The 24,597-nt window shown below is 51.9% G+C and overlaps 1 protein-coding gene across 1 annotated transcript; it reads right to left on the bottom strand.

The window, feature by feature from the left end:
* Positions 1 to 79: 79 nt before the first annotated feature.
* Positions 80 to 24,208, bottom strand: LOC310711134 (polycystin-1-like protein 3; the record flags this gene model as incomplete). The annotated part of the gene is made up of 31 exons (XM_083512603.1): positions 80 to 1,479; positions 1,642 to 1,773; positions 2,026 to 2,127; positions 2,241 to 2,451; positions 2,548 to 2,708; positions 3,278 to 3,402; positions 3,575 to 3,708; positions 4,070 to 4,361; positions 4,799 to 4,984; positions 6,750 to 6,893; positions 7,032 to 7,134; positions 7,477 to 7,729; positions 8,665 to 8,857; positions 9,055 to 9,223; positions 9,330 to 9,526; positions 9,940 to 10,133; positions 16,013 to 16,159; positions 16,970 to 17,148; positions 17,470 to 17,571; positions 17,890 to 18,120; positions 18,296 to 18,480; positions 19,285 to 19,513; positions 19,731 to 19,856; positions 19,982 to 20,108; positions 20,894 to 21,027; positions 21,285 to 21,449; positions 21,630 to 21,761; positions 22,240 to 22,671; positions 22,824 to 22,864; positions 23,188 to 23,277; positions 23,920 to 24,208. The coding sequence occupies 31 exons, from the start codon at positions 24,206 to 24,208 to the stop codon at positions 1,366 to 1,368; spliced, it is 5,319 nt and encodes a 1,772-aa protein (XP_083368729.1). The 3' UTR covers positions 80 to 1,365.
* Between the last annotated feature and the right edge of the window lie 389 nt (positions 24,209 to 24,597).

The following is a 24,597-nucleotide window of genomic DNA, read 5'->3' as shown; positions in this document are numbered from 1 at the left end:
TTATGTTTACAACATGGAGGGGCAGCTGCCACCAGTTCTTATCATGGCCGTTCCTTCAGACTGACAGTCACACTTCCAGTCAAACAAGAAGTACTGTTTATTGAGGGAAGGGGAAATATTGGCAAAAAGGAGCATGCAAATGTGTTGCCTTTACTTTGGCTTCGCAGTTATATTTTGGAACAAGTCCTATCAGTTTGGATCGCACACCTGAGGATCTGCAGTGCAGCCCACAACCACCGCCCACAGGCGAATTTATGAGGCTCCCTTTAGACTTGCTTCCCACAAGACATTGTGGTTGGTGGCAGCAGGGGCAGCTTCAGAAGAGCGGGCCACCTGTCCTGCAGGGCACGGGGAAGTGCCTGGGTGCTGAAGCAGCTGTCCTTCTCTGCAGTGATGTGATAGAACTGTCAAGCTATCATTCTTGAGAAATTAGCCCTTGTAGGATTTATGCTGACCTTTACAGGTTGGAGCAGGGGGATGAGTGCTTTCTGCTTGGGCCAGGCTGAAGGGTCCCCTCTGGATTAAGGTAAGGGCTGCTTAAGGATTCTTGCATCTTGGAGGTTGGCTGCCTTTAAGGAAAGGCAGGATTGGATTCCTTTCATGGATTTGATCTCTCTCATTGGGCAAACTGAGCTCTCTGGGTGGGGAGGGGCAATAGTCACTCTTCTTCCCCACCCGCCCTTCTGTCTCCTCCCTCTGGTTCACCTTGAAACAGTGTATCCTTTGTGCATCTCAACAGACCCACCTTTGTCATATGAGTTCTTCAAATCTGTGGCTGGGTAGAGGAGTATAATCTACAATTCCCTGTTTGTCTCCTCAGGGGTTAAGCCCTGCAATAGGTAAAGAGTTCCTCAGCGACATGAAAAATAAATTGATTTGTAAGGCTTAATTGATGTGCACCACTGAGTATTTGGGATTGGCTAATAAGAACAGCCCTCCTTTGCTCTGCCTCTTTGGGCAGAGAAGAAACTGGCTCCTGCTGTTTAGGGGCTTGACCGGCCTTTGGGCTGGAAGCCAGTAAGATCGGCTTTGCTCTTCAACCTGCAGGGCTGCAGCAGGAGATTTCTGGGCAGTCAGATTTGTTCTGCCTTGGTTAGTCCCAACAACTCAAAGGCGTGTCAAGGATAAAGGAAGTAGGATGTAGCATGAGGTAATGTTGAGTCAAGATCACATGGTAAATTAGCTGAAGAGCGGGAGGAGCAGCTTAAAAGTGGGAGAAAAGCCCTATAGATTTTCTTGCCAGCCCAGCTGACCTCTGATATTCTTAAAGATAGCATGTACGTTAGTGATACTTGGAAAATGGTGACCCTTCCCATTTTAGAATAGAAAAGAGCTGTCCAAATGGGGAGGTGGAATGATGCCACTTCAGTCCTGTGGCTCCTTTCGGGAAGCTGCTGGGATGCGCAGCTGTTTCTTGATTCCAAACAAGGTGGAAATCTTCAGTTGAATCAGCTGCAACATGGATTCCTCCTTGCTGGCCTGTTGTGATGAACCAGGAGAGAGAGAGAGAGATGCCTTATATGTGAACTCTGATTCTGAGGGGTGGCTGCGGCACAAGCAGCTTCTCATGAAGGCTTAATTGCTTGAAGCTTGGCTGGTGGCTGGCGATGAGCAGCACCAGCCGCTTGGGCTTACACCTACCTTGGCAGCCTTCATCTCACGACTGAAGGTTGTCAAGAGGGCAGAGACAAACAGGTTGATGATCACAAACACCATGGAGATGACGCTGGTTACAATCAGCACAGCGCCAAACACAGGGTCCACAGCAATGACCTAAGCATGAAGAGCACAGTTATGTCCCCTGTGTCTACATATGCACATAGCAGAGAGCTGTTGGCCGTGCTGTGCTTTGCAGGGCACAGGGAAGCATGGCATTCTAGACCCAGAAAGCTGAAATCCATGCAGGTCTCTCTGGGTGCTGAGCTGGGAGCGGAATGGGGCTGGGGGTCTGTTGCGATCTGTGGTGTCCTGGAAGGGCAGCCTGGCAGTGTGCCTCAGCCTAAAGTGGGGCTGCATGGCACTCACCTCTTCATAATTAAAGATTCCAATGAGAAGCCCTACGATGGTCACAGCTGAGTTAAAGAAGGTCTTGTAGTCATCTATGCTCCATCCAAACATGAGGTTGCACTGATGGCAAGAGAGTGAAGGTGATGTAGGGGGAGGGGTATAAGGACACAGGAAGGGGGGCTCTTCCCCCCGCCCTTGGTTGGTTTCCCTGCAGTTGGCAGGTCTCTTCTTACCACAATGGCGTAACCCACAAGTAGCACCAGAAGTGTGAGCAGGAAGCCCAGGACCTCATCCCAGGCTTTCTGCAGTGTCTGTGTGATGAGGTGCATTCTGGGATTTAGGCGCAGGAGGTTCCACAGCTTGATGGTTGTCAAGGCCACCAGAAAAGCAATGAGGTATGTCAGAGCAGAGTCAACTTCCACCATCTCATAGAAGCTGATGAACCTGGCAGGGGTGTAGAGGGAGATTTGCTTTAGGGTGTGTGAAAGCCGCCTCTGCTGAGTGGGGGCCTGCCCCTTGTTTCGGATGGTAGACACTCACTTGTTGCGGTCTTGGCGATGCTGCTTCAGGATGCCTTCTGCCAGCACGCGCCTCTTCACATAAAGGCCAATAGCTGCCACACTTATGAGGATGGTGCTGGCATCCAGCAGGTTTCTCTTGCTGCTGAAGTACTTCCACTTCTGCTGCTTCAACTGCCGGCCCTGCTGGCCCCATGGAAGAAGCAGGTTTGACTCAGGCAGCCACATGTTTGGGGGGGGAATGCAAGTGGAAGGAGCAGTGGTGGTGTGATGCTCTTTCTCTGGCAATACAGCAACCTCCGCAAACCACCACCCTCTAAAACAGCCTTTCTCATACTTGGGTCCCCAGATGCTTTTGGCCTACAACTCCCATCATTCCTAGCTAGCAAGGCCAGAGCTCAGGGATGATGGGAGTTATAGTCCAACAACATCTGGGGACCCAAGGTTGACACTGCCCTAAAACAAGGGTGGGATGACACTCCTGCGGCACTCCAGGTGTTGCTGGAATCCAAATGCCCAACTGCTCTAGGCAGCCAATGGCAATGGTCAGGAATGATGGGAGCCTAGCAGCACCCAGAGGGCCCACCACAGGTTCTACATCTCAGCTCCCCTGAGCTGGTACTGGCTGATACCTCCCACTAACCCTAGGCACCTTGAGAGTGCTGTCTAAAGCTGATGGAAGTTGTAGTCCAGCAATATCCAGAGGGTGCTAGGCTAAGGAAACTAAGCTGCCTCACAGAGGCCCTGCTCACCTGCACAAAGATGTAATATAGTATGAGCAGGAGAAAGGTGATCTGGGCACAGATAAATTGGAGGACGAGCTGGAGGTCTGGATAGAGGCGCAGAATTTGCAGCTCCGATTTGCTGAACAAGGCCCCTGCCACAGAAACAGGCACAGGGTCAAGCATGGAGGCTGCAAGCAAGGCTGGCTCCCAGGGAGAGGGAACGCCTATTCTCCTTCTCCCTCCCCAACAGTCCCAGGACAGCCATCCTGCCTCTGAGGCCCATTGCAGGGCTAGGCCCCCTTTGTCTCTACTACACGCTCTTGCCTATCCCATTGGCCTCCAAGACCAGCGTGACTGCGCAGAAGAGGTTGACATTTGCATTGTAGACAACAAACTCAATGAAGACGACTCGTGTGCTTTTGTCCAACCAGTTGTTCCGTTCCAGATAGCGAAGGGTTCTGGTGGGAATGGTGCAGAAAAAAGTTGTATTGTGTATCCACCTTGCAGTGGGAGAGAATTCTAAGGGCTGTACCTAAATCTACTGGCGGCAGGGGAAGAGAAACACAACTCTAGTTTACTATTGCATGCCCTGCCCAGTTGATCAGTTCTCCCCCAAGTACCACCTGCCAGACTTCAGCTAGCAATGCCATATTCACTACTGTTAGCCAGGACTGTGGGTCTTTAGCTTTCGCCTACCCTCTCCCACAGCTTCACCAGATCAGGAGATAGTGGGCAGAGACTGAGATACACCTGCCCAGAAAGAGCCCCTGGAGCTTTCAGTACCTGATGCCTGTTCTGCAGCTCCCTCAGTCCACATACCTCCAGGCGTAGCTTTTGTTTCTGCCAAGGTTTGCCAGGTAGCCGCTTCCCGGATAGAGAGCAAACTTCCCCCAGATGGGGTACTCTTGCAGGGTGCTCTCATTCTGGAAGACCCAGGCACTCGCCTGACCTCTCCCACCTGCAGCAGGAGGCCCCCAGCTGGCCGTGGGACCCTGCTTTCCCTCTTGGAGTGGGAGAAAAGCTGGCCCTGGCTTTGGTGGGGCTCCTGTGGCTCGGATCTGCCGTAGCCGCACGCTGCCCACAAGGAAAGAGTTTCCATCCATGGCCAAACCTGGAAGATTGAGAGAGGGGAGAAATGTGCTGCTTAGAAGCAAAACACACAGACGCACACCTGTTTGTACAGATGTGAAAAGCTGGGCAAATTTCAGGTTTCAGCTTTGGCAACACTGAAAAAGCCTAAAGAGGCCATGTTTTTATAATTTATACAGTGTGTGCCGCCGGGGCCACTGCCCGGCACACCTTCCCTCTCTTGAGGCTTCTGCCTTGAGCCTTCCCCACAATCCCTCCCATTACAGTGAGTGAGCAGCAAAAAGAGACTTCCAGGCAGCGGCCCTGAGCAAGGGAAGGTACACTGTTTCAATTTATTCAGTCATTCATTTTGTGGTGACCCGCATAAAAGCAGTCACACACAAGTAGAATGCCCATAAGCAGAGGGCTGCCTGTATACAGAAGGATGTCTCTTTTATCTCTGTTCCCTGTGCTGCTCACCTTCAGAATTGCCATGGAGGCCAGGCAGCAAAATCACCCTGATCCACCCGTACAACTCCTCTGGGGTAAGGATGTCTTCCAGGTGGGATGTGAAGGTCCTCTGGAGGGCGTTGTTAAAGTAGAACTCATTGGGGCTTCTCTCAGTATAGCTGAGAACCATCAGCACAGCCAGGAACACAAGCTGCACTGGGTGTCAGAAAAGGGAAGTGGATCGAAACAGTTTGTCCTGTTGGATTTTGCATCCCTACAGCCAGACGACGTAGGGGGAACAACCTCACAGGCCAAATTATAACCCCTTCCAGGTCTAAGCAACCCACCCACTTGCAGGTATGATTGGGTGTAGCTAGCTGCTCTGGCACCCGGAGCAGCGGGAGTGGGGGGCACCGCCCATGGGGGCGCCATGGTGATCCGCCTGGGGGGTGGCGTGGTGATCTGCCCATGGAGTCTGTTTTGGGCAGCTCAGGGCCCTGAGCCACTGCATCACTCCCAGGAGAGACGCATGGCTTGGGCGCGCTGCAGGCCAGGCCCCACGGTAAGTGCCACCCTCCCGCAGTGTGCCATTTTGTCACCCCCTCAGGAATGACATGGGACAGACCGCACCCCCACCCCACCCCCGCACACACACCCCTTTCTTTTTTTTTATAAAATATTTATTGCGCATTTTAAACAGAAGAAAGATTAACAAGCATATATAGTACCATCACCATACAGTCCAGCAAAAAAAGAACAGAAAAGATTTAAAAAGTAAAAAGAAAGAGAAAAAAATACTTAAAAATCAATTTATCCATAAATCATATTTCCATAAACTTTGGACTTCCTCACATCACCTTTTCCTGCGTTCTCAGTCATACAGTTATAAACAGCAATTTATTACCTTATTTCAAATCATATTAATAGTTCTCGAATATTATGTCCCCGATTATCAATGTTTTTATCATATATTTGGCCAATTAACTTAAGCATAATATTACCTCGAATATCGTCATTTTCTTAAACCTCGCTTACTCATATCTCTTATGGCTAAATTACTGATGCCGTATTATTTTCTGTCATGCATTCTCCTAACACTCATACAGCTTATAATGTTTTTGTAAATAGTCTTTAAACTTCTTCCAGTCCTCTTCCGCCGCCTCTTCTCCCAGGTCTCCCACCCTCCCGCAGTGTGCCATTTTGTCACCCCCTCAGGAGTGACACGGGGCAGACCGCACCCCCACCCCACCCCCGCACACACACCCCTTTCTACGCCCTTGGGTATGATGTTCCCTGCTGGTGGTTTAAATTTTGCAAATTACATCTGAAGATTTGTCCTGAGCAGATTCTGCATCCACTGAGTTATGTATGGTTTATAGCAGTGGTTCCCAATTAGCTAATTACAGTGGTACCTCGGGTTAAGAACTTAATTCGTTCCAGAGGTCCGTTCTTAGCCTGAAACTGTTCTTAACCTGAGGTACCACTTTAGCTAATGGAGCCTCCCACTGCCGCTGCGTGATTTCTGTTCTCATCCTGAATGAAAGTTCTTAACCTAAGGTACTAATTATGGGTTAGTGGATTCTGTAACCTGAAGCGTCTGTAACCTGAAGCATCTGTAACCTGAGGGAACACTGTACTGAGGACCCCCTATTTTTCAAAAGCCAAGCCATGGACCCCCTACGTTTGAAAATTTTGCTAACTCTATGGTAGTTACTTGTGCAAAGCAATTTTTTGATGAAAATGTAAGGTAAGCCCAATGTTCTGACATGGTATGTGGCAGTTTCTTCCTGTGTTCCTAGAGGCGACTGCCGCTCCCACCATTCTGACCTTGGTATCATTCTCTGTCTGGCTTGCTTCCTTAACCACTGATGCTTAGGAGTGTGAATGCTGAGCATATTTCACCCCTGCTTGGTGTGGGGAGGGAGCAGGAAGTGTTGCACAACCCATCCACGCCCTTACTGGCCTTCGTGCCTGGTCTCACCTGCAATCTCTCTGATCAAGGAGTACAACTTCTTGTCTTTCAAGGCTCGTTCCTTTGGCCGCACCATTGGCTGGAGGGCAGGGGGTCTGTAAGCTGGGTCTGCCCAGTCTCTCTGCCCATAAGCTTCCAGTTGTAGGCCCCTTGCTAGAGGGAGAGGAAAGCTGGAGTCAGTCCCAAGCAAGAGGAAAAAGGCCCTCTTTGGTCAGAGGCCACTCAGGCAGATGCCCTATCAAGCACTGCAGATGGAGGCGCAGGGAGGGGGGTTTGGGGAGCTTGAATTACCTGTGACAAGGCCCAGGGCCCACCAGAGCTGCTGCTCCTGCCCCTTGTCCTTCCACAACTCCCTCTTGTGCAGCAGTGAGAAGAGGAAGGTCAGAGCCAACACCTGGGAAGGAGAGAGAACAGGGTTGCCATTGGGGAGCCCCACAGGGCAGGTGTCTGGGGCCCCGCTTAGCAGAATATGCAGGAGGGGCCCCACCACAAATGGAATGGTTAGTAACATTATACCCATTACCAGTGTGGATTGGGGGAGAGATGGACAAGCATTAAACACAGAGTCTGGACTTATGTGGGGTCTGAGGATCCTTGCAGAGCTCTGACCCTGCAGTGTTGCTGCAGAATCACAGAACACCAAAGACATTTGTAGAGGCAGGGAGAAGAGGGGAGATTCTGGGTCTGGCAAGGGTGTGGGGAGAGGTTAGCTGCACTCCAGATAAGACCAGGTTACCTTCAGGGGCTGCATTACAAAGATGTTCTGTAGCACTGAGAGCAGGATATTGACGGCCCAGTGCCCAGCCTCGTCCCTGCTCATTTCTAGGCTGTAGAGCACTGTGAAGAAGGCCGAAACCAGGCTGATGATCCCCACTGTGAGCCAGCAGGCAAAGCTGAATCTCCCGGGGAGACAGTGGGAGAACGGCGGCCTCTCCTTGTCAGGGTCTTCAAGTGGGAAACTGCTGAGCTCGCTCCTGGGCCCGGTGGGCCTGAGACACAGAGACAGGAGAATAAATGGCACCTCAGCCTTTGAGAACAACAGTGGAGGGAGGGAACTGTGCAGTGGGGAGGGGAAATGTCCCACAGACCAAGCAGAAAAAGCAATAGGCAGTTAAGAAAAAGACCATTATTGGGTGGGCTGGGAAAACTGGCTGGCTGGCTTTGGGTCTGAGTGTGACACAGGACCAGACACAGAGTCCTCCGAAGATGAACCAGATACCCTATAGATCCAGGGGCCCTCCAGGTTAGTACCTGATGAAAAACTCATGGAACTGTCAGAACAGGGGGTGGAACAGCTCCCCCTGCCAGTCTCTGGAATCAGAGGCAGCAGTCTGCTTGTGAGGAAGCAGTCAGTGGCTGTGGATGAGTGTAGTTTAGGAGACAAGAGTACCATATAAAGCCTCCCTAGTGAGCCTTCTAGTTGCAGGAAATAATACAGGTCTCTGGTGCCTTATTTCCTGATTCTCATCGCCCTGCCTTGCTGCATTGTACCTTGCCTGAACTCGACTGCGGTGGTGACCTTGGACTGTTGCCTCACTCTGTTTCTGGGTAATATATGAACACTCTGCTGCATATGCGACCCCCATTCTCACTGGTGAGTCCTGGGGGGGCAGCTTCTATCTCCTGTAACTGTGACCTGCCTCCTCACCCAGCCCCTGAAGGCATTCCCTGGAGTGTGAAGATATCTGGTTAGTTTCTTCCTGCAAGCTATTTCATGGAAGGAACTTTGACCTTAGCTAGGTGTGTTTCTTTGTATACATATGTAGGGTGTGTACAGTAGATGCCACACAGCAGCTTACAAATGAGGATCTTGTTCCCCAAGTACTATTTTGGGTTTGGAGCAATCTCTGCATAATGTTACCAGGAAATGGGGCCAGGAGAGTGGGGAAGAGATAGATGAGGGGAGCTTCCAAATGGGGGCTACCTGCCAGGCCCCTCAGGGCTGGGCCAGGGCTGGGCCTGCTGCTGCTCTAGGTGCTGCTGGACTCTCCGTAGTTGGTCCACTGCATGCAGACGGTCATAGGGGTTAGGAAAGCTGCACAAATCCAGGCTGCAGAGCTGAGTCCCCAAGTCATTCAGCACATGGCTCAGGTAGCTGTGGAGGTTGAAGCGCCTCTCTGGAAACAAGTACAAAGAGGCATCACTCTCACCCTACAGAGCCTTAATTCCCCCTCCTCTTTCCAATTGAGTCAAGGGTTGCTCAGCTCCCCAAAGGTACAAACTGGTGCACAGAGCATGAGGAAGGGTGGCGCACTCTCTGTCTGAGAGGAAGGGAGTGGTGTTTGCATCTGTTGCCAAGACAAGCTACTCTTACCCTGAGGGGGACCTTCCAGGTCCTTCTGGTGCTGGAGGTGGGACTCAATGAGGTCACACAGAGCAGCCACAAGCTCTGGTACTTGCTCAGAAGTCCCAGGGAACTTGTCCATGGCTCTGCACTGGCAGAGGCTGTTCTTGTAGAGGAAGCCCAGGGTCTCCTCCAGCTCCTGCAATGGAGAGAGCAGGGCAAAGGTGCCAAGCACCCATCAGGGCGGAGGCTGACCGCTCAGAACCTCTTGCTGACTGGAGGGACTTGTGAGGAGGGGGTCTCACCTGCTTGACTCGTGTGATGGGCATCACCTGCTTGGGGGGCATCACAGTCTGCAGGAGTTCAGGGCTGGCAGCCGGAGGCTTTGGGGCTGGGGGCTGGACCAGCTGGAAGATGTGGCTGATCAGTAGGCTCACTGGCATTAGGAAGATGGCCGTTTCCACACTCACCAGCAGCTCATGCCAAGTCACCATAAAAGGCCCTGTCTCGGGAGCGGGGGGAGGGCAGAGGAGGGGCAGACAGAGACCTTCAGTCAGGAGGAGGGGGTGGCTGAAAGGATCACTGCTGTGGCTGAGGCAGTTTCGATGCCAAAAATGCTAGGCGGGGTGCAGAGGGGGACTCCCAGCTCCATTGTGAAGCTTAGAATCCTCATTGCTACTTAGAGACACACAAGCCCTATGCATGGAAGGTGGAGCATGGGGACAGGAGCAAAAATACAGGACCCTTTAGGGCTCTGCCTTGGGGGCTGTGAGCCATGGCAAGTGGTGGGAAGCCAGCCTCTTCCCTACCCCACCCACTCACCTGCCCCCAGCCCAGCGCCCACCTGCATCATGTTGGGGCAGGGGACAAGGAAAGGCACTGGCTATGCTAGTCTCCAGCTGGCAGCCGACTCACCAGCCTCAGGGCTTCTGGACCCTGCCTCTTTTCTCCAGAACATGATGTTGATGAGGAAGGTGCAGCAGAGGAGGGCCAGGCAGCAGGAGAGCCTCTGGACACGGGTGAAGGGGCTCCAGGGCGAGCAGGTCACCACCGACAGCCACAGGTGCTCCTGCGTCAATTTGTCCACCAGCCCTGACCAGAACTGGTACCTGGTGAAGTGGGATAAGGGACGTATTTGGTGGAGAGGGTCAAGGGCCAGGAGCAGGGTGGGACCTTTCCTGCTGCACATAATTTCTGAATGGGGAGGAGCTGGAAGCTGCATCATACTCTCTGACCTGGAAGGAAGACCCAACTCCCAGATGGGTGGAAGAGAAAGGCCCTCTCTGTGTATAGTCAAAGGAACTTTCTTCACTGGGTCTGAGATTCGTCATTCCAAGCAGATTCTGGGACAAAGCCTGCCATTCTGACTTTTATTTTTTGATGTCTGCATATTGCTTTTTCACACAGGTGTTCTTAGCATAATTCAGTCAAAGGTGTCAGGACTGGTCGTTGTCCTCTTCAGATCACCACACAAACGCTTCTGGTTCTTTTATAAAACTTTTTATTGCGTATTAACAAAACATTCTTACAAACAGTTCTTAACTATTGTTCCTCAGAGTCACTTCTTTCAGATACCTTCTGAGCTCTGCTTCTCCATGACCAGCCACTCTCAAAATGGCGAAGGCGCCTTTCCCTTCGCTTTCCCGCTCTTTTTTCTAACCTCCTGGCTAGAGCTGGCCTGTATCTCCTCTCCTCAGAATCTGAGCTAGAACTTAACCCTTGCCTGTCCTGTGAACAACCGGTCCCTCCCTGTTGTTCCTCTTGCTCCCTTCTATTAGATTCACTGCTCTCCTCCCCCCCTTGGGGAATGCTTTCTCCCTCTGATAAACTGAAAACCTCTAACTCTTCCCTGACATCACCCCCTCCCCTAAGCCCCCCTTCCTCCTCCTCGCTCTCCTCTGTTTCTGGAGGACCGAACCCTATGAACTCCTCTTCCTCGCTATCTGTCTCTTCAAAAATTTCTTGAAGATGCCAGTTCTGGGGTTTTGGCTTGTGGGGATATTTTCTATGAAATTCTCGCTGCAATTCCGGAACGTTAATTTTTTCTGCTGGTTCCCATGAGTTCTCAGACTCATCTAACCCTTTCCATGCAACCAAATACTGTAATTTCCTCCTACTTATTCTCGAGTCTAATATCTTTTCCACTTCGGTCTCTTCTTCCCCCATCATGGTGGGGAAAGGAGGTGGTTCCCTTGAGATTTGATACTTATGTGCTGGTACAAACACTGACAATAAAGATCTATGAAATACAGGGTGTATTCTCATATTTTCAGGCAAATGAAGCTTGAAAGCGACTGGGTTAATTTGAGCCTTTACTTGGAAAGGTCCCAATCTCCTTGGTTCTAGCTTTTTACACTTCCCTCGTATTGGTAGTCCCTTGGTAGACAGCCATACCCAGCTCCCTACTTGGATTTCTTCCCCAACTCGCCGGTGCCTATCTGCAGCTTTTTTGTAAGCCTCTTTAGCTTCTTCCAAATCCTCTTTCAATATCTCATGCATGCACCTCAACTCCTCTATCATTTGTTCTGCTGCTGGTACTGCTAACTGCTCCTCTTGACCTGGGAATGCCCTTGGGTGCAAGCCATAGTTTGCCACAAATGGGGCTCTGCCCGTAGACACATGCATTGCATTATTATACGCAAACTCTGCTAGACTCAACTTCTCTAACCACCCGCTCTGCTGATAACCAGCATAACACCTCAGATATTGTTGTAGTGTTGCATTCGTTCTTTCAGCTTCCCCATTGGTTTGCGGGTGTCTCGCTGACGTGAGGCTTAGCTCCACATCTAGTAACTGCATTAACCTCTTCCAAAATTGTGATGTAAATTGGGCCCCTCTATCTGAAATGATTTGTGATGGCATACCATGCAACCTAAAAATATTATCTAAAAACATCTTTGCAGTTTCCTGTGCGGTCGGAATTTTGGTACATGGTATGAAATGTGCCATCTTGGTTAGCATGTCAACCACTACAAAGATCACTGTTTGCCTGTGCGATGACGGTAGATCCGTTATAAAATCCATAGACACCACATCCCAAGGCCTTCCCGGCGTGGGCATAGGTTGCAACAACCCTGCGGGAGCTGCTCTGGGTGCCTTGGCTCGTTGACATACTTCACAACCTCTTACATATTGTGTTACTTCCTCCCTCAACTTTGGCCACCAGAACTGCCGTGTGATCTGATACAGGGTCTTTTCTCTACCAAAATGTCCTGCAGTCGGGTTATCATGATGTTGCCTCAACACTTTACCTCTTAATTCACCTGCAGGTACATACAGCACCCCTCTCCTGTACAACAATCCATCTTTTTCTTTGAAACCTTCCTCTTCCCCTTTACCTTTTCTCAGTTCCTCCATTTTCTTTTGTGCAAACTCATCTGTTACTGTCAATTGCTGGAATTCCCTGCCGTCCACTACTACGGCTGCACACCCCCACTGATCCGATCTCAGCATTTCTCGCAACTTGGGAGGTGCTTCCCCTTCCATATACTCAGGTTTGCGCGATAGCGCGTCTGCACGAATGTTTTGATGCCCAGGTATGTACTCAATCCTAAAATTAAACCCAGCAAAAAACTCTGCCCACCTAATTTGCCTTTGGTTTAGCTGTCTAGCAGTTCTCCAATACTCTAAATTCTTATGATCTGTTTGTACCACCACCTGATGTGATGCCCCTTCCAAAAAATGTCTCCACACTTTAAAGGCAGCGTGCACAGCTAAAAGTTCCTTATCAAATATGGTGTAGTTTTGTTCTGATTGATTTAATTTTCTAGAGTAGAATGCACAGGGTCTCCAGTCCCCTTCCTTGTCCTGTTGCAGCAGAATGGCCCCAATAGCCCTGTCAGAGGCATCAGTTTCTACCTTTATACGCTTACTTGGATCTAGGTGCATAAGATATTTTTCTGAAGCAAACACCACCTTTAATTTATCAAAGGCCTTCTGTGCTTCCTCAGTCCATCTGAATGGCCCCTTGCCTTTTAGACAATCAGTTAGTGGCGCTGTGATTTTGGAGTAATTACCTATGAATTTACGATAGAAATTAGCAAATCCTAAAAACCTCTGTAGATCTTTCTTAGTTTTAGGTGCCTCCCATTCCACCACTGCCTGAACTTTACTGGGGTCCATGTGCACCCCTTTGTGGGAAATGCAATATCCCAGGAACTCCACCTTTTGTGTGTGGAATTTACACTTCTCTAACTTCACATATAACCTGTTGGTCCTCAATCTCTCTAACACCTGTGTGACATGTTTTACGTGTTCCTCCATACTTTCACTATATATTAAGAGGTCATCTAAATAAGAGACACAGAACTGATCCAGTATACCTGCTAATACGTGATTGATGAAGGTTTGAAATACCCCTGAGCCATTTTGCAAGCCAAAAGGCATTACCAAGAATTCAAATGCACCATACTTAGTACAAAAACTGGTTTTCCACTCATCCCCTTCTCTGACCCTTATCAGATTATATGCTCCTCGTAGATCAAGCTTGGTAAAGACTTTGGCTGACCTTACTCTCTCTAAGAGGTCATCTATACGTGGCAGTGGGCACACACGAGGCTTCATTTGACTGTTAAGGATTCTGAAGTCACATACTAATCTTGGTGCCCCTTCCTCACCTTTCTTTTTGACAAAAAAGACAGGAGCACCCCCAGAGGCCGTAGACTCTCTAATAAAACCTCTCTGCAAATTCTTTTGCAGGAACTCCCTCAATGCTGCAGATTCTACTTCCGACATGGCATATATCTTGCTTGGTGGCAACTGTGCCCCAGGGACTAGATCTATCTTGCAATCATAGGGCCTATGTGGTGGAAGTTTATCTGCTTCTTTTTCACAAAAAACATCCTGATAAGCCATATATTGTGATGGAATCTCACTTTCATTCCCCATCAACTTCCCTTCTACCTCTGTTCCCATTACTTCCACCGAGATTTTTCCCTTTTGCCCCAAACAATGTGTCATACAATATATCGAACCAAAAACCAAAGATCTTTGATGCCAGGCAATTACCGGATTATGACGATTGAGCCAACTCATGCCCAGCACCATTGGGTGCCCAGCTAGTTTGGTCACATGAAATGCCCTGGTCTCTGAGTGATGACCCATATCCATTCTCATTGGTGGAGTCTCATAAGTCACTTCTCCTGAAAGTAGCGGTCTGCCGTCGATTGTTTTCACTCGCAGTGGGGAACTCAAAGGTAACAAAGCGATTTTGTGTTCCTGTACCAATTTCTGGTCTATGAAATCTGCTGACGCTCCTGAGTCTAACAACGCCTCTACCTGGACGCTGTGTCCATTGGGTAGTTGTAGTTGCACCTTCACCGTTAGCCCTGGGATAGGTGGTTCCGCGTGAGAGCCTTCTATTGCTTCTCCACCCGGCTGCAAGCTCCCATTTCCAGCCGGGGACATTCGTTTCCCTGATGCAGTTCCTCTGGGCAATTGTCGTGTCTCATGTCTGCTCCAGATAGAGACTCCCATCCTTTACGATTGTGACATTGTCGTGCTAGATGCCCTGGTTTTCCACAGACAAAGCAACGCCTTGCATCTCTTCCTTTCCCTGCATTTCCTCTTACCATAGAAGAGGTAGTAACTGGGAGGGGTCTGGCTGCTCCTAATTCCATGGGCTCTGGCCGCTCTCGTCCTGTCACGTTGCCCGCTCTGCTCTCTGTACTTTCGATATTATTTTCCCGCCACCGTGGTCTCCATTGTTCCTTCTTTTCACTAGCCCTCCGTTCCACGCGTAGGCTCAATTGCAGGCACGTTCGGACCAGAGAGTCCAAGGAACTAGGTTCTGGCATTTGGGCCAATTGGTCTAAAATCTCATTATTCAGTCCTTCCCTAAAAAGGGCTGCAACTGTTGGGGAATTCAGATCCCATTTTAATTTCTGCACCAGCAAACTAAAGTTGGACCAATAAACTCCCACAGTGTCTTTTCCTTGTCTCATTCTCAGCAGCTGTCTAGCTGTGGTTGTTTCATGCGCAGGGTCTAAGAAAATTGTGTCTAGATACTGCAGAAAAATTTGTAGATTTCCTAGGGCGACATCCCTCCGAGATATGAGGGGTATAACACAGTCCTTAGCCCTCCCTTCCAAGAAATTAATCACATAAGCAACCTTCTCTTGCTCAGATTGAAATTCTTTATCCTTTATCTCAATTATGTAAGAAATTTCTGTCTTGAAAGCCATGTATTCAGAGCTTTCTCCCTTGAAGCTACGTGGACGTACAGTAAATGTTTTACTCACTCTATCTCCACACGTCGATTGCAGCATGGTTCTATGTTCTCCCAGTGCTGCCGATAGTACGTCGACTTGACTTTTCAACTGTAAGTTCTGTTGCCATAAGTCCTGTAATGTTAGCTGGAGCGCGGGGGTTTCTCCTTGCCCAACTGGCGCCACAGCTCCCTCCATTTTGGTTTCTCCTTCTTTACTTATAGTGAAGAGGCGCAGAGCAGAAGGTATTCTGTCAGGACTGGTCGTTGTCCTCTTCAGATCACCACACAAACGCTTCTGGTTCTTTTATAAAACTTTTTATTGCGTATTAACAAAACATTCTTACAAACAGTTCTTAACTATTGTTCCTCAGAGTCACTTCTTTCAGATACCTTCTGAGCTCTGCTTCTCCATGACCAGCCACTCTCAAAATGGCGAAGGCGCCTTTCCCTTCGCTTTCCCGCTCTTTTTTCTAACCTCCTGGCTAGAGCTGGCCTGTATCTCCTCTCCTCAGAATCTGAGCTAGAACTTAACCCTTGCCTGTCCTGAACAACCGGTCCCTCCCTGTTGTTCCTCTTGCTCCCTTCTATTAGATTCACTGCTCTCCTCCCCCCCTTGGGGAATGCTTTCTCCCTCTGATAAACTGAAAACCTCTAACTCTTCCCTGACAAAAGGCAAGGTACCTGTTGGGTAGATCAGGGGCAGAAAAACCCCAAGGGCAAAAACACATTCCAGAGATGCCACAAACTGGCAGGAGGTGGGTGGGTGGGGCTCATATTTACCTGAAGGACAGGAGATCCCTCTCGGAGGCAGCAGCAAAGACTTTATCCACATGGCCGTCATCCAGGTCAGCTGCCAGCCAAGAGTCACACAGGAAATGCCACTTCTTCTTGGCAGACAGGTCACAGACAACCAGCCGCCTCACAAACCTGCAGGAGGCTCAGGCCTTTCAGTCGTTTGCCCACACATGGGTGGCACTGCCAAGCAGTCATGTGGTGCCCATTAGCTACAGCCAAGGGATCTGCCCCCACTCCCCCATCACTCAAGAGCTGCAGGTTAAAGGGAAGCAGTGGGGATCTTTTCCTTCTGCCCTCATTACCTTGCCAAAGCAGAGAGCTGCATGTGGCTCTCTGCATGTGGCTCAAGCACAAGAGAAGCTTTGCTCCAAGTTAACCTATACATAAAGCATTCTTTGCCCAGTAGCTTTGGGAAAAGACTGGAGATGGAAGCGTATTCCCTCCCTGATGTATCCTTTATGTTTGGGGGTTCATACCAAAGGTGGGTCATATGCATTATTTGACATAACAATGTGGCCTCTGGAGCCAAAGCTGGCCTTTAACATGGTGAGCATGAACCTTGGGTGGGACAAGACATGCCACAGTTCCATCGTCCCCCTGGAATGTCCAACTGACCTGATGCTAGTTTTGCTACAGTTGGACAGGGATATTGTGAATTTCTTCAGCATAGGCTTGAAAGGAGGTATCTTTGAGGACCTGAGAATTCTGCATGTGTCCAGGTCCTGGCAGCACAACCCCATGGCATGGGAGGACTAGGTATGCCAGCTGCAGTGTCCCTTCGCCTACTAGCATCTGATAAGGTCTGGTGCTGCCAACGGATTCTCCCACGCCAGTCGTGTGCTTCCAACCTCCTCCTTGCCTGGCATCCCAGTTGCTGTCTGGTTCGCTCTAACCCCACCCTCTTGGCCCCCACCCTCAGCCCTCGCTGGGCCATGGACTTACCAGCTGGGGTTGGGCCCAGTGTTGTCGTGCCAGAGGCGGATGGCGTGGAGGTTGCCCAGGGACTTCTGAGTGGCAAGGAGGAAGGCATCCCGCGCACCTCGCTCAAAGGAGGGCCCCTGGGGGTGCTGTAGCAGGTGTGGCTCACTCCGGCCCTCTGCCCCATAGAGGGTCAGGATAATCTCAAGCCAAGGAGGGAGAAGGGGTCAATCAAGGAAAGGGAAAAGAGGGCGGATGCTGGGTGGGGTTCATGGATTGCTTCCTTTCCTCAGTTCCTTGCCCAAGCAGGGAGCACATGAAGGATGTCATCAAAGACAGGCTTTTGCATGCAGCCAGTCACACAGAAGACTGCACCCCACACACCCACTCCCTGATAGGGAGAGATCTGCCAGACTTGGCCCAGATTCTGTGGGCAGGTGCCCGAGGTCATGGAACTTGATGGGCAGCACTTGTACCATCAACAGTACAAAGTGGGCCTGCAGGGAAGTAAGACCCTCCCCTACCTTAGCAGAGGTCCCAGCCCCTCGGCGGTAGCCTGTGAAGACTTGCACCAGGTAAGGAAAGCAGGCGGTGGCCTCATTATCTGCTAGGATTGTGACCTTCACCTGGAGGGGGGAGAGACACACATGGGGTGGGTGGCCCTAGAAATGGCCAAGCCCCACTTCAGCAAGTCGGCTTTTCCAGGGGGTCTGGCTCTCAGCTGTTTGCTGAATAAATATCTCATACCCTAAAAAGACGGTGTAAAATGTCTTCTCTCATGACCCGTTTGCATTTCCAATGAAAAACTTTCATTGTTCCTCATTTCAGCACATCAGACAAGAAGGGCCTGAATGAGGGCAAATGGGGGGTGGGTGTCTCTGGCCTGCAAATGCTAATAACCCCAAACCACCATCATAAATCTTTTGCTTGCCCTTTCCCCTCACCTTCTTAACATCCGTTCTCTGTCGCCATCGAGCCCAAACGAGGGCAGCTCCATAGCCCAGCAACAAGCTGCTTAGCAAGGCCAGCCCAGAAGGGTTCTGGCCCACGGTGCTCAGGAGCTTTGCAGTGTTGTGAAGGTCAATCAGGTGTGGCAGGACCAAGGCGACGCACCCAAAGAAGGTGAGGTGGTTGCACAAGCACTGGGTGCTGTGGAGGGTGCTTTGGGAGCCCACCTGGGAGGGAAGCACTGATGCATTAGAAACCAACACAGGAGGATGAGGTCCCAATAGTTCTGCTCCATTTGGTTCCCCATGACATTCTGCCCTACGTTTTTTTTCTCCCAGCATGGAAGCAAAGGCTTGCTTGCCTGCCCTGCAGCCCTCTGGCCTGGTTGACCCTACTGCATACCCGACATCCATCACTTCTCCAGGCCTCACGCTGGCTGGACCAGTAGTAGCATCCAGAGATGATGGTGTGAATGGAGAGGTTCCAGGGGCCCTGAGAGAGGGGAGCCACCTCTGCAGAGATGTAGTAGGTGCCCAGGCCATGATGCTGCAGCTCCTCTGGAGGAATCACCCATGTGTAGGTACCCTCTGAAGCAAGAGCAGTGAGTCAAAGAGAGCAGAGAGGGACCACACCCACTGACCTCACCCACACCTTCCCCCACTGGGGGACACAGTCCTGCCTGGCCCCAGCTCCTCAAGCCCCTCCCTCTGTGCCTACTCCCAGGTGCACAGATTTAAATCAAAGTGTTTTGGTCAATTATGTAAATGAAGAAACGGGCTGATTTAACTAAGCGATTTAAATCAAATTTCCCATTGATGTTTCCCACAGTGCAAATCTGACCACTACACCATGTTAATTTGCAATTAAATGAATTTAATGGGCAATTAAATAATTGAAACACAGCTGATTCAATCTGTATACTTTTGCAACTTTCCCTTTTTATTTATAGAGGTAAATTGTTCCCATATAGCAGGCTTCCTCAAACTCAGCCCTCCAGATGTTTTTGGCCTACAACTCCCATGATCCCTAGCTAGCAGGACCAGTGGTCAGGGATGATGGGAATTGTAGTCTCAAAACATCTGGAGGGCCGAGTTTGAGGAAGCCTGCCATACAGGTCATGTCTTATGGCTGAAACCCAGAACAGCCGGTGAAGTTAACACCTCAAAGCTATGCCCACTTACCTGAGAGTTACCTCACTGAACTCCAATGAGACTTACTTTTAAGGGGATACATGCACCATTGTGTTGTATGTATGAGCATAAGAAGAACCTGCTGCATCAGGCCAATGGTCACTCTAGTCCAGCACTATTCTCCTAGAGGTCAGTCAGATGCTCCAATAGGAAGTCCCAAAGCAGCACCTGCCCTCTAGCTTCCTTCTAACAAGTCCTCACCCTCTTGCCATCCGCTGCTGGGCAGGGTGGTATTGAGGAGGCTGCTGTTCTTGTTGGGCTCAGGTTGGAGGCCCAGGTGCAAGGTGATCTGGACCACTGTGCTGGATTCCACCGATACTAGCAGGGCATCCTCTACTGATGTGATGTTTACCACAATGTCAAAGTTCCTGACGTTGCCAATCAAGTGAGTATGAGGGGCCTCAGCACTAGCCTCAGCACTGAGCCCAATCTGGAAGCAGACAGAATGCCTATGGTCAGCCCTGCAGTCCGTCCGTCCCCCCACTGGTCCTTGAGCACATATTGTCTCCCATCAGGCCATACAGCACAAAGTGCTTATCTCTGATCCAGAGCTGGACCTTGGACAGCGCTGCTTCTCCATGGCACTAGGGTGCTGAGAGAAGAGTCCCCCTGATGAGAGAACGTCCCAGTACAGTATCCATTCTCACCTCTATTTCCTCTGTAAGATTGTGGACACCGATGGACTTCTCGCTGGCCATGAGAGCGATACTTGCCGTCCTTTTGATCGGCTTCCCATCCAGGTGCCGGAAAGGATTGAATGCAAAGGAGGCCACCTAGAGTGAAGATGAGAGCAAGAGTGAGCTGTGGGGGTGCCCTCTGCCCCACCTCCATGCCCTGCCAGTCCTGCACTATGTCCCCCTACAAGGACCCAGTGGGCAGCAAGCCACTACCACCTTACCTGGACTTGTACTTGAGGGTGCTGGCTCAGAACTGGCTCCAGAGCAGAGCTGGATGGGAAGGTTACGTTCAGCCCCCTTGGCTGAAGCAGATGGAAGGAGGCATGGGGCAGGGAGGCTTTGTCACACCTGGTAGGGAGTGGGGAGAGGGGTTACTGTTGAAAGTTTGAGTGCAACTCCATTTTCAGAAGAGGGGTCTTGCGTAGGTTAGGACAGATAGAACAGAGTTCGAGACCTCCAGATTCCCAGACTACCTTTGTGTCATTAACCTCTTCAGCTCACCTCTCTATCTCTTTTGATATTCTCAGGCTGCACTCTGTTTCACAACTTCCTGCTCCTCTCAAATTTCTCTCTCCAAGAAGAATTATCCTCTGAGATAAGACAGGAGCCAGCATGGCTACCATGCTCTAGTACAGACTTGTTAGGCTAGAACTTGGAACTTTTCTATCCAACTATGTGGTTAGAGTGCGAGACATGGACGTGGGAGACCAGGGTTCAAATCCCCTCTCAGCCATGAAACCCAATGGGTGACTTTGGGCCAGTCACTATCTCTCAGCCCCAACCTACCTCACAGGGTTGTTATGAGAATAAGATGGAAAAAAGGAGAAGTCTGTGAGCTATCCTGAGCTTTTTGGAGAAAAAGTGGGTTATAAATGTAGTAATAATTTTTAAAATAATGTAATAGACTCCTTTATTATTTATCTTAACTACGGTACAAACATCCCTGTGTGTGAGATTGTAACTCATAAAAGTCTGTCCCCTAACCAAGATGCATTCTCTGAAAAATGTCTTACTCTGCGTACCAAAAGGATTCCAATAGGTAATTGGCAACCAAACAATTTATTCAGTTCCCCAGCTGCCCTGAGCAAGCCCCCCCCCCCTTCTTCAGTGCCTAGGAGAGAGGAGACTGGTACCTGCTGAGGGTGGTGCTGAGCACAGGAGACACCACAGTTACTGTGGATTCCTCCATGGTGGAGCTTCCCAACAGGAGCCCCGTCTGGATCAGAGGAAGGGCTTTCAATGCTGTTTCCAGGACCTTTGGTTTCTGCTGCAGAAAGGCCAGGTGTGGTCAGGAGCTGGGCAGAGCCAGGGTGGGGAGCCGGGAAGCTCAGCTCCCTTCCCATGGGCTCAGAGCAATGGGAAGGCCTGGACAAAAGGGGGTGCCTTCAGAATGAGACCCAGCCATGCAGCAGGCCTGAGCTGGCAACCCCATCCTTCTGCTGGCCTGGGAAAGAGTGAAGGGGGAAGGGGCAGGTCATAATAGCCTCCTCCACCCGACCCCTGCAGGTCCTCTTTCTCCCCCACCTGTTGCGGGCCGAAGCTGGGTGCCTGGCTGCCTGAGGCTTGGAGGAGGTTGCTGAGGGCCTGGAAAAGAGCCTGGGATGCGAGGTCTAGGCAGGAGGCATTGCTGGCAGAGTGGTCCCTCAGTAGCTGAGAGCTCAGGGAGAGGAGTGCCTGGCTGGCAGAGGCCTGTAGGAACAAGGCAGGGCTGGTCATCTGGCGGGGCTGATTTGGGGGTGCAAGGGCGAGGCTGGCTGTGCCAAGCGGCAGGCTTGCCTCTGTACATAGCCTGGGTAGAGCCTGGCTCAACCAAGGACTGGGAGAATAGGCCGCACCCACCCACCCTCCCTCCCTGCCATGTGCCAGTACCTGGGCATCGTCTGAGAGCAGAGCGTGGAAATTTGTCAAATTATCCAGCATCCGGGCTGCCTGCTCCAGTGCCATAGGGTGGTCTGGGGTCTTCACAGCCTGGCTGAACTGGTGCAGCACCTTCTCTAGGGCCTGTGGGACAGACCCTGAGTGAGAGAGGTTGGGGGAGAAGGGGGCCTGGTTGCCCTATTACGCTGTCAGTGAGCCTGCAAGTAGAGCTTATCGCTAAATCTCTAATTCTAGGAAGGCTCCTCTACCCTATAGGGGGAAGACCTGAAAAGGCAGCTAGGCGGGAGGGAGCCACACATCCCCCCACACCTCCCCAGAGCCACTTGCCCCCCTTTCTGCTGTGGGCAAAACCAGTCTGGAAATCACTCACTAAGTGACTTTGGATCCCTGGGAAATCACATACGAGTCACACTCATCTTTGATCTGCACCTCAGCATTGGTTTTTCCAGGTGCAAAGGAAGAATCCTGCAATGCACACACCACCCCCACCTCCTGGCATCTCCGGAGCAGGGTGTGGGGTATGGGACAGAGAGAGAGGAGAGCCTGTCTGGACAAGGTGCCACCAGGGTGGGGGCAGGTGCCAGTCCAGATGTCTCCCTACCTTCCCCTGGTCCTCAGGGGGGAAGTCTCTAGGGCTGAAGGTGAAGGAGTCCGGGCTGGTGTTGGACTCGTGGCTTTTGGTACCCCCCGAGGTGGTTTTGCTGGTGGGCAGCGGCTGAGTGCTGGGCTCTGGGGCTGAGGTTCGAGAGTTGGGGTGAGTCTGGCTGCTGTTGCTGGCTGGCCAGGTGCTGGATGCCGACTTGGGGCTGCTCGGCAGATGGCGGGGAGTGCCGAGTTCTGGCCTGGTCCCAAGGAATGACTGGATGTCAGCGGTGGTCGGCTGGCGAACTGTGCTGCTTCCTGGAGGAGCACTGGGCGGCGGAGGAGTCGCGGCGGAGGGCTGGGCGCTCAGAGGAGCAGTCGCCGTCGGCTCTTCGGTGAGAATGGGCGTCGCCTCCGTCGGGCCGCACGTCAAATGCTGGCAGGTCGTTCTCTGGGAGACAGGGAGAGAGAGTCACCAGGGCCGGCTGCTCGGTGGTGCGCTGCAGTCAGCCCAGGGGGCGCTGCGCAGCGACGGCGGCCTAGAGAGCCTTCGCCCGTTCCTGTTCGACGGCTGCGCAGGCACCTGCTTTGGCGGGAACTTACCACCCAGGGCGTGGAAGTCTCTCGGGGCGTCTTCTGGGGGCCTGTAGCGGACAGAGAGCAGTAGGGATTGAGCTCGGGAGGATTCATGGAAGCGGCGCTTCCGGGGAGGCAGGGATGGTTCTAGGACCTGCGACGGCCCAGCCCAGCCGCCTCGGGAGAGCCTGGCCCTGGCCCTGCCTCCGGGGTTGCAGCCACCTCGAAAGGGCGTGCTTCGTGGGGGGTGCTTCCAGAGGCGTGCTTCCAGAGAGTCTCATCCTCAGCTCAGCCACGAGGTCCTTCTCGCTCGTTGAAGCTGGAGGCCGCGAACGAGGCCGTGAATGAGGGCGCGAACTCCCACCCCCGGGGGGCGGGCAGACTCACGCACCAGACTGGCAGATGAAAAAGTGCTTCTGGTCACACTCCTCCCTCCTGGTATAGAATTGGTCCCCATTCCGGACGAGGACTTTGCAGTGGTCTGCGGAGAGTAGGCGCCGCCGTCAGACACGGTTATCCCTCTTCCCCGCCACCCCACACTCAGCACCAGCCCGCCAGTTGTTTGCCTTTGAGGGATTTTCTTAGGATAAGGCTTTCCGGCTGAGGCTGCCCTGTAGGGCTCCGCTCCCTCTCCAGACTAGAGTCTCCCAGTGGTGGCAAGTGGTTTAAGGGGAGCCTTTGCATAGGGTGAGTGCCTGGTAGCAAACCCTCGGACAGCCTTGCATTATTATTATTATTAACCCTCCCCACTCCTTGACTGCCTGTCACAGACTGCAGAGCTGAGCCATCAGCAGCGGGGCTTGGCATGGGAGGAGGGTTGCCACCCTGAGTGTCCTTGAAACGCTGGTGGGCGGGGTCGCTCGACGGAGGGAAGGGTCTGCAGGGCCTGGCTGGGCCCTTGAAGTGAGCTTGGCTGCCCCGCCTCGATCCCCACGAGGAGACGGTGGTCCCACCTTGTGTAGGGAGGGTGGCGGTCTTGCCCTGAGGGGTTTGGCGTCTGGGCGAGTCAGAGATGCTGAGTGGGGAATAACACACACCCCGGGAGAGTATACTGGAATTGGCTGCTGCTGCCCCTCTTCTGCGGTGCTGCTGTTGGGCCTCTGCGCCCCCGCCCCGCTCTCACCTTTGCCAGGGTGGCTCACTTCTGGGAGCGCCTTTGCTGCAGCCCCGATCCAGGTTTTGCTCCTGTCGTCCAGGCGGTCGCGCAGGGCGTCCTGGATCTGCTGGTTCCACGTGTGGAGGAGCCGGCCGTGGGATCGTCCGCACAAAATCGCTGCACCCAAGGCGGGTTGTGGCCACCGGAGCAGCCGATAGCAGTCCTCTCCTGCCACGGGCAGGCAGGCGGGCTCCGATTCCTCCGAAGAGACCTGTGCGGCCCAGAGCCAGAGCCACATCCCTATAGGGAGCCCCATGCCGCTCCCTCTTTGGAGCAAGCTGGCCCGGGGCCACCCTTTAATAGTCTAAACCGCCCCCCCACCGTGCACGCTCAGCCCACGAACTGAGAAAGCAGGTGGGGGAGCTGCTGAAAAGAGGAGCAGAGCAGCGCCACACCCAGAGGCTGAACAGGTGCAGCACCTGGCGCTCCAGCTGGAGATGGGCCCTCTTGTTTGCAAAGAAGAGGGTGCCATTGTCTGCACCCCTGCGAGGAAGAAAGGAGGAGCAACTGCATTGTCTGCTGCATAAAAGGCACGCTGGCAGGCAAATGTTGAGAGCCCAGGTGGCACATCCCATTCCTCTTGCTCCAAAGAACAGTATGATAACCAGTTTGGGTGACAAGAAATGGGATTTCAAGGGGTTGGGG

This window comes from Podarcis liolepis (assembly GCF_965112155.1).
Source record: "Podarcis liolepis genome assembly, chromosome: 7".
Taxonomy (NCBI): domain Eukaryota; kingdom Metazoa; phylum Chordata; class Lepidosauria; order Squamata; family Lacertidae; genus Podarcis; species Podarcis liolepis.
This window is presented reverse-complemented; position numbering and strand designations above follow the sequence as displayed.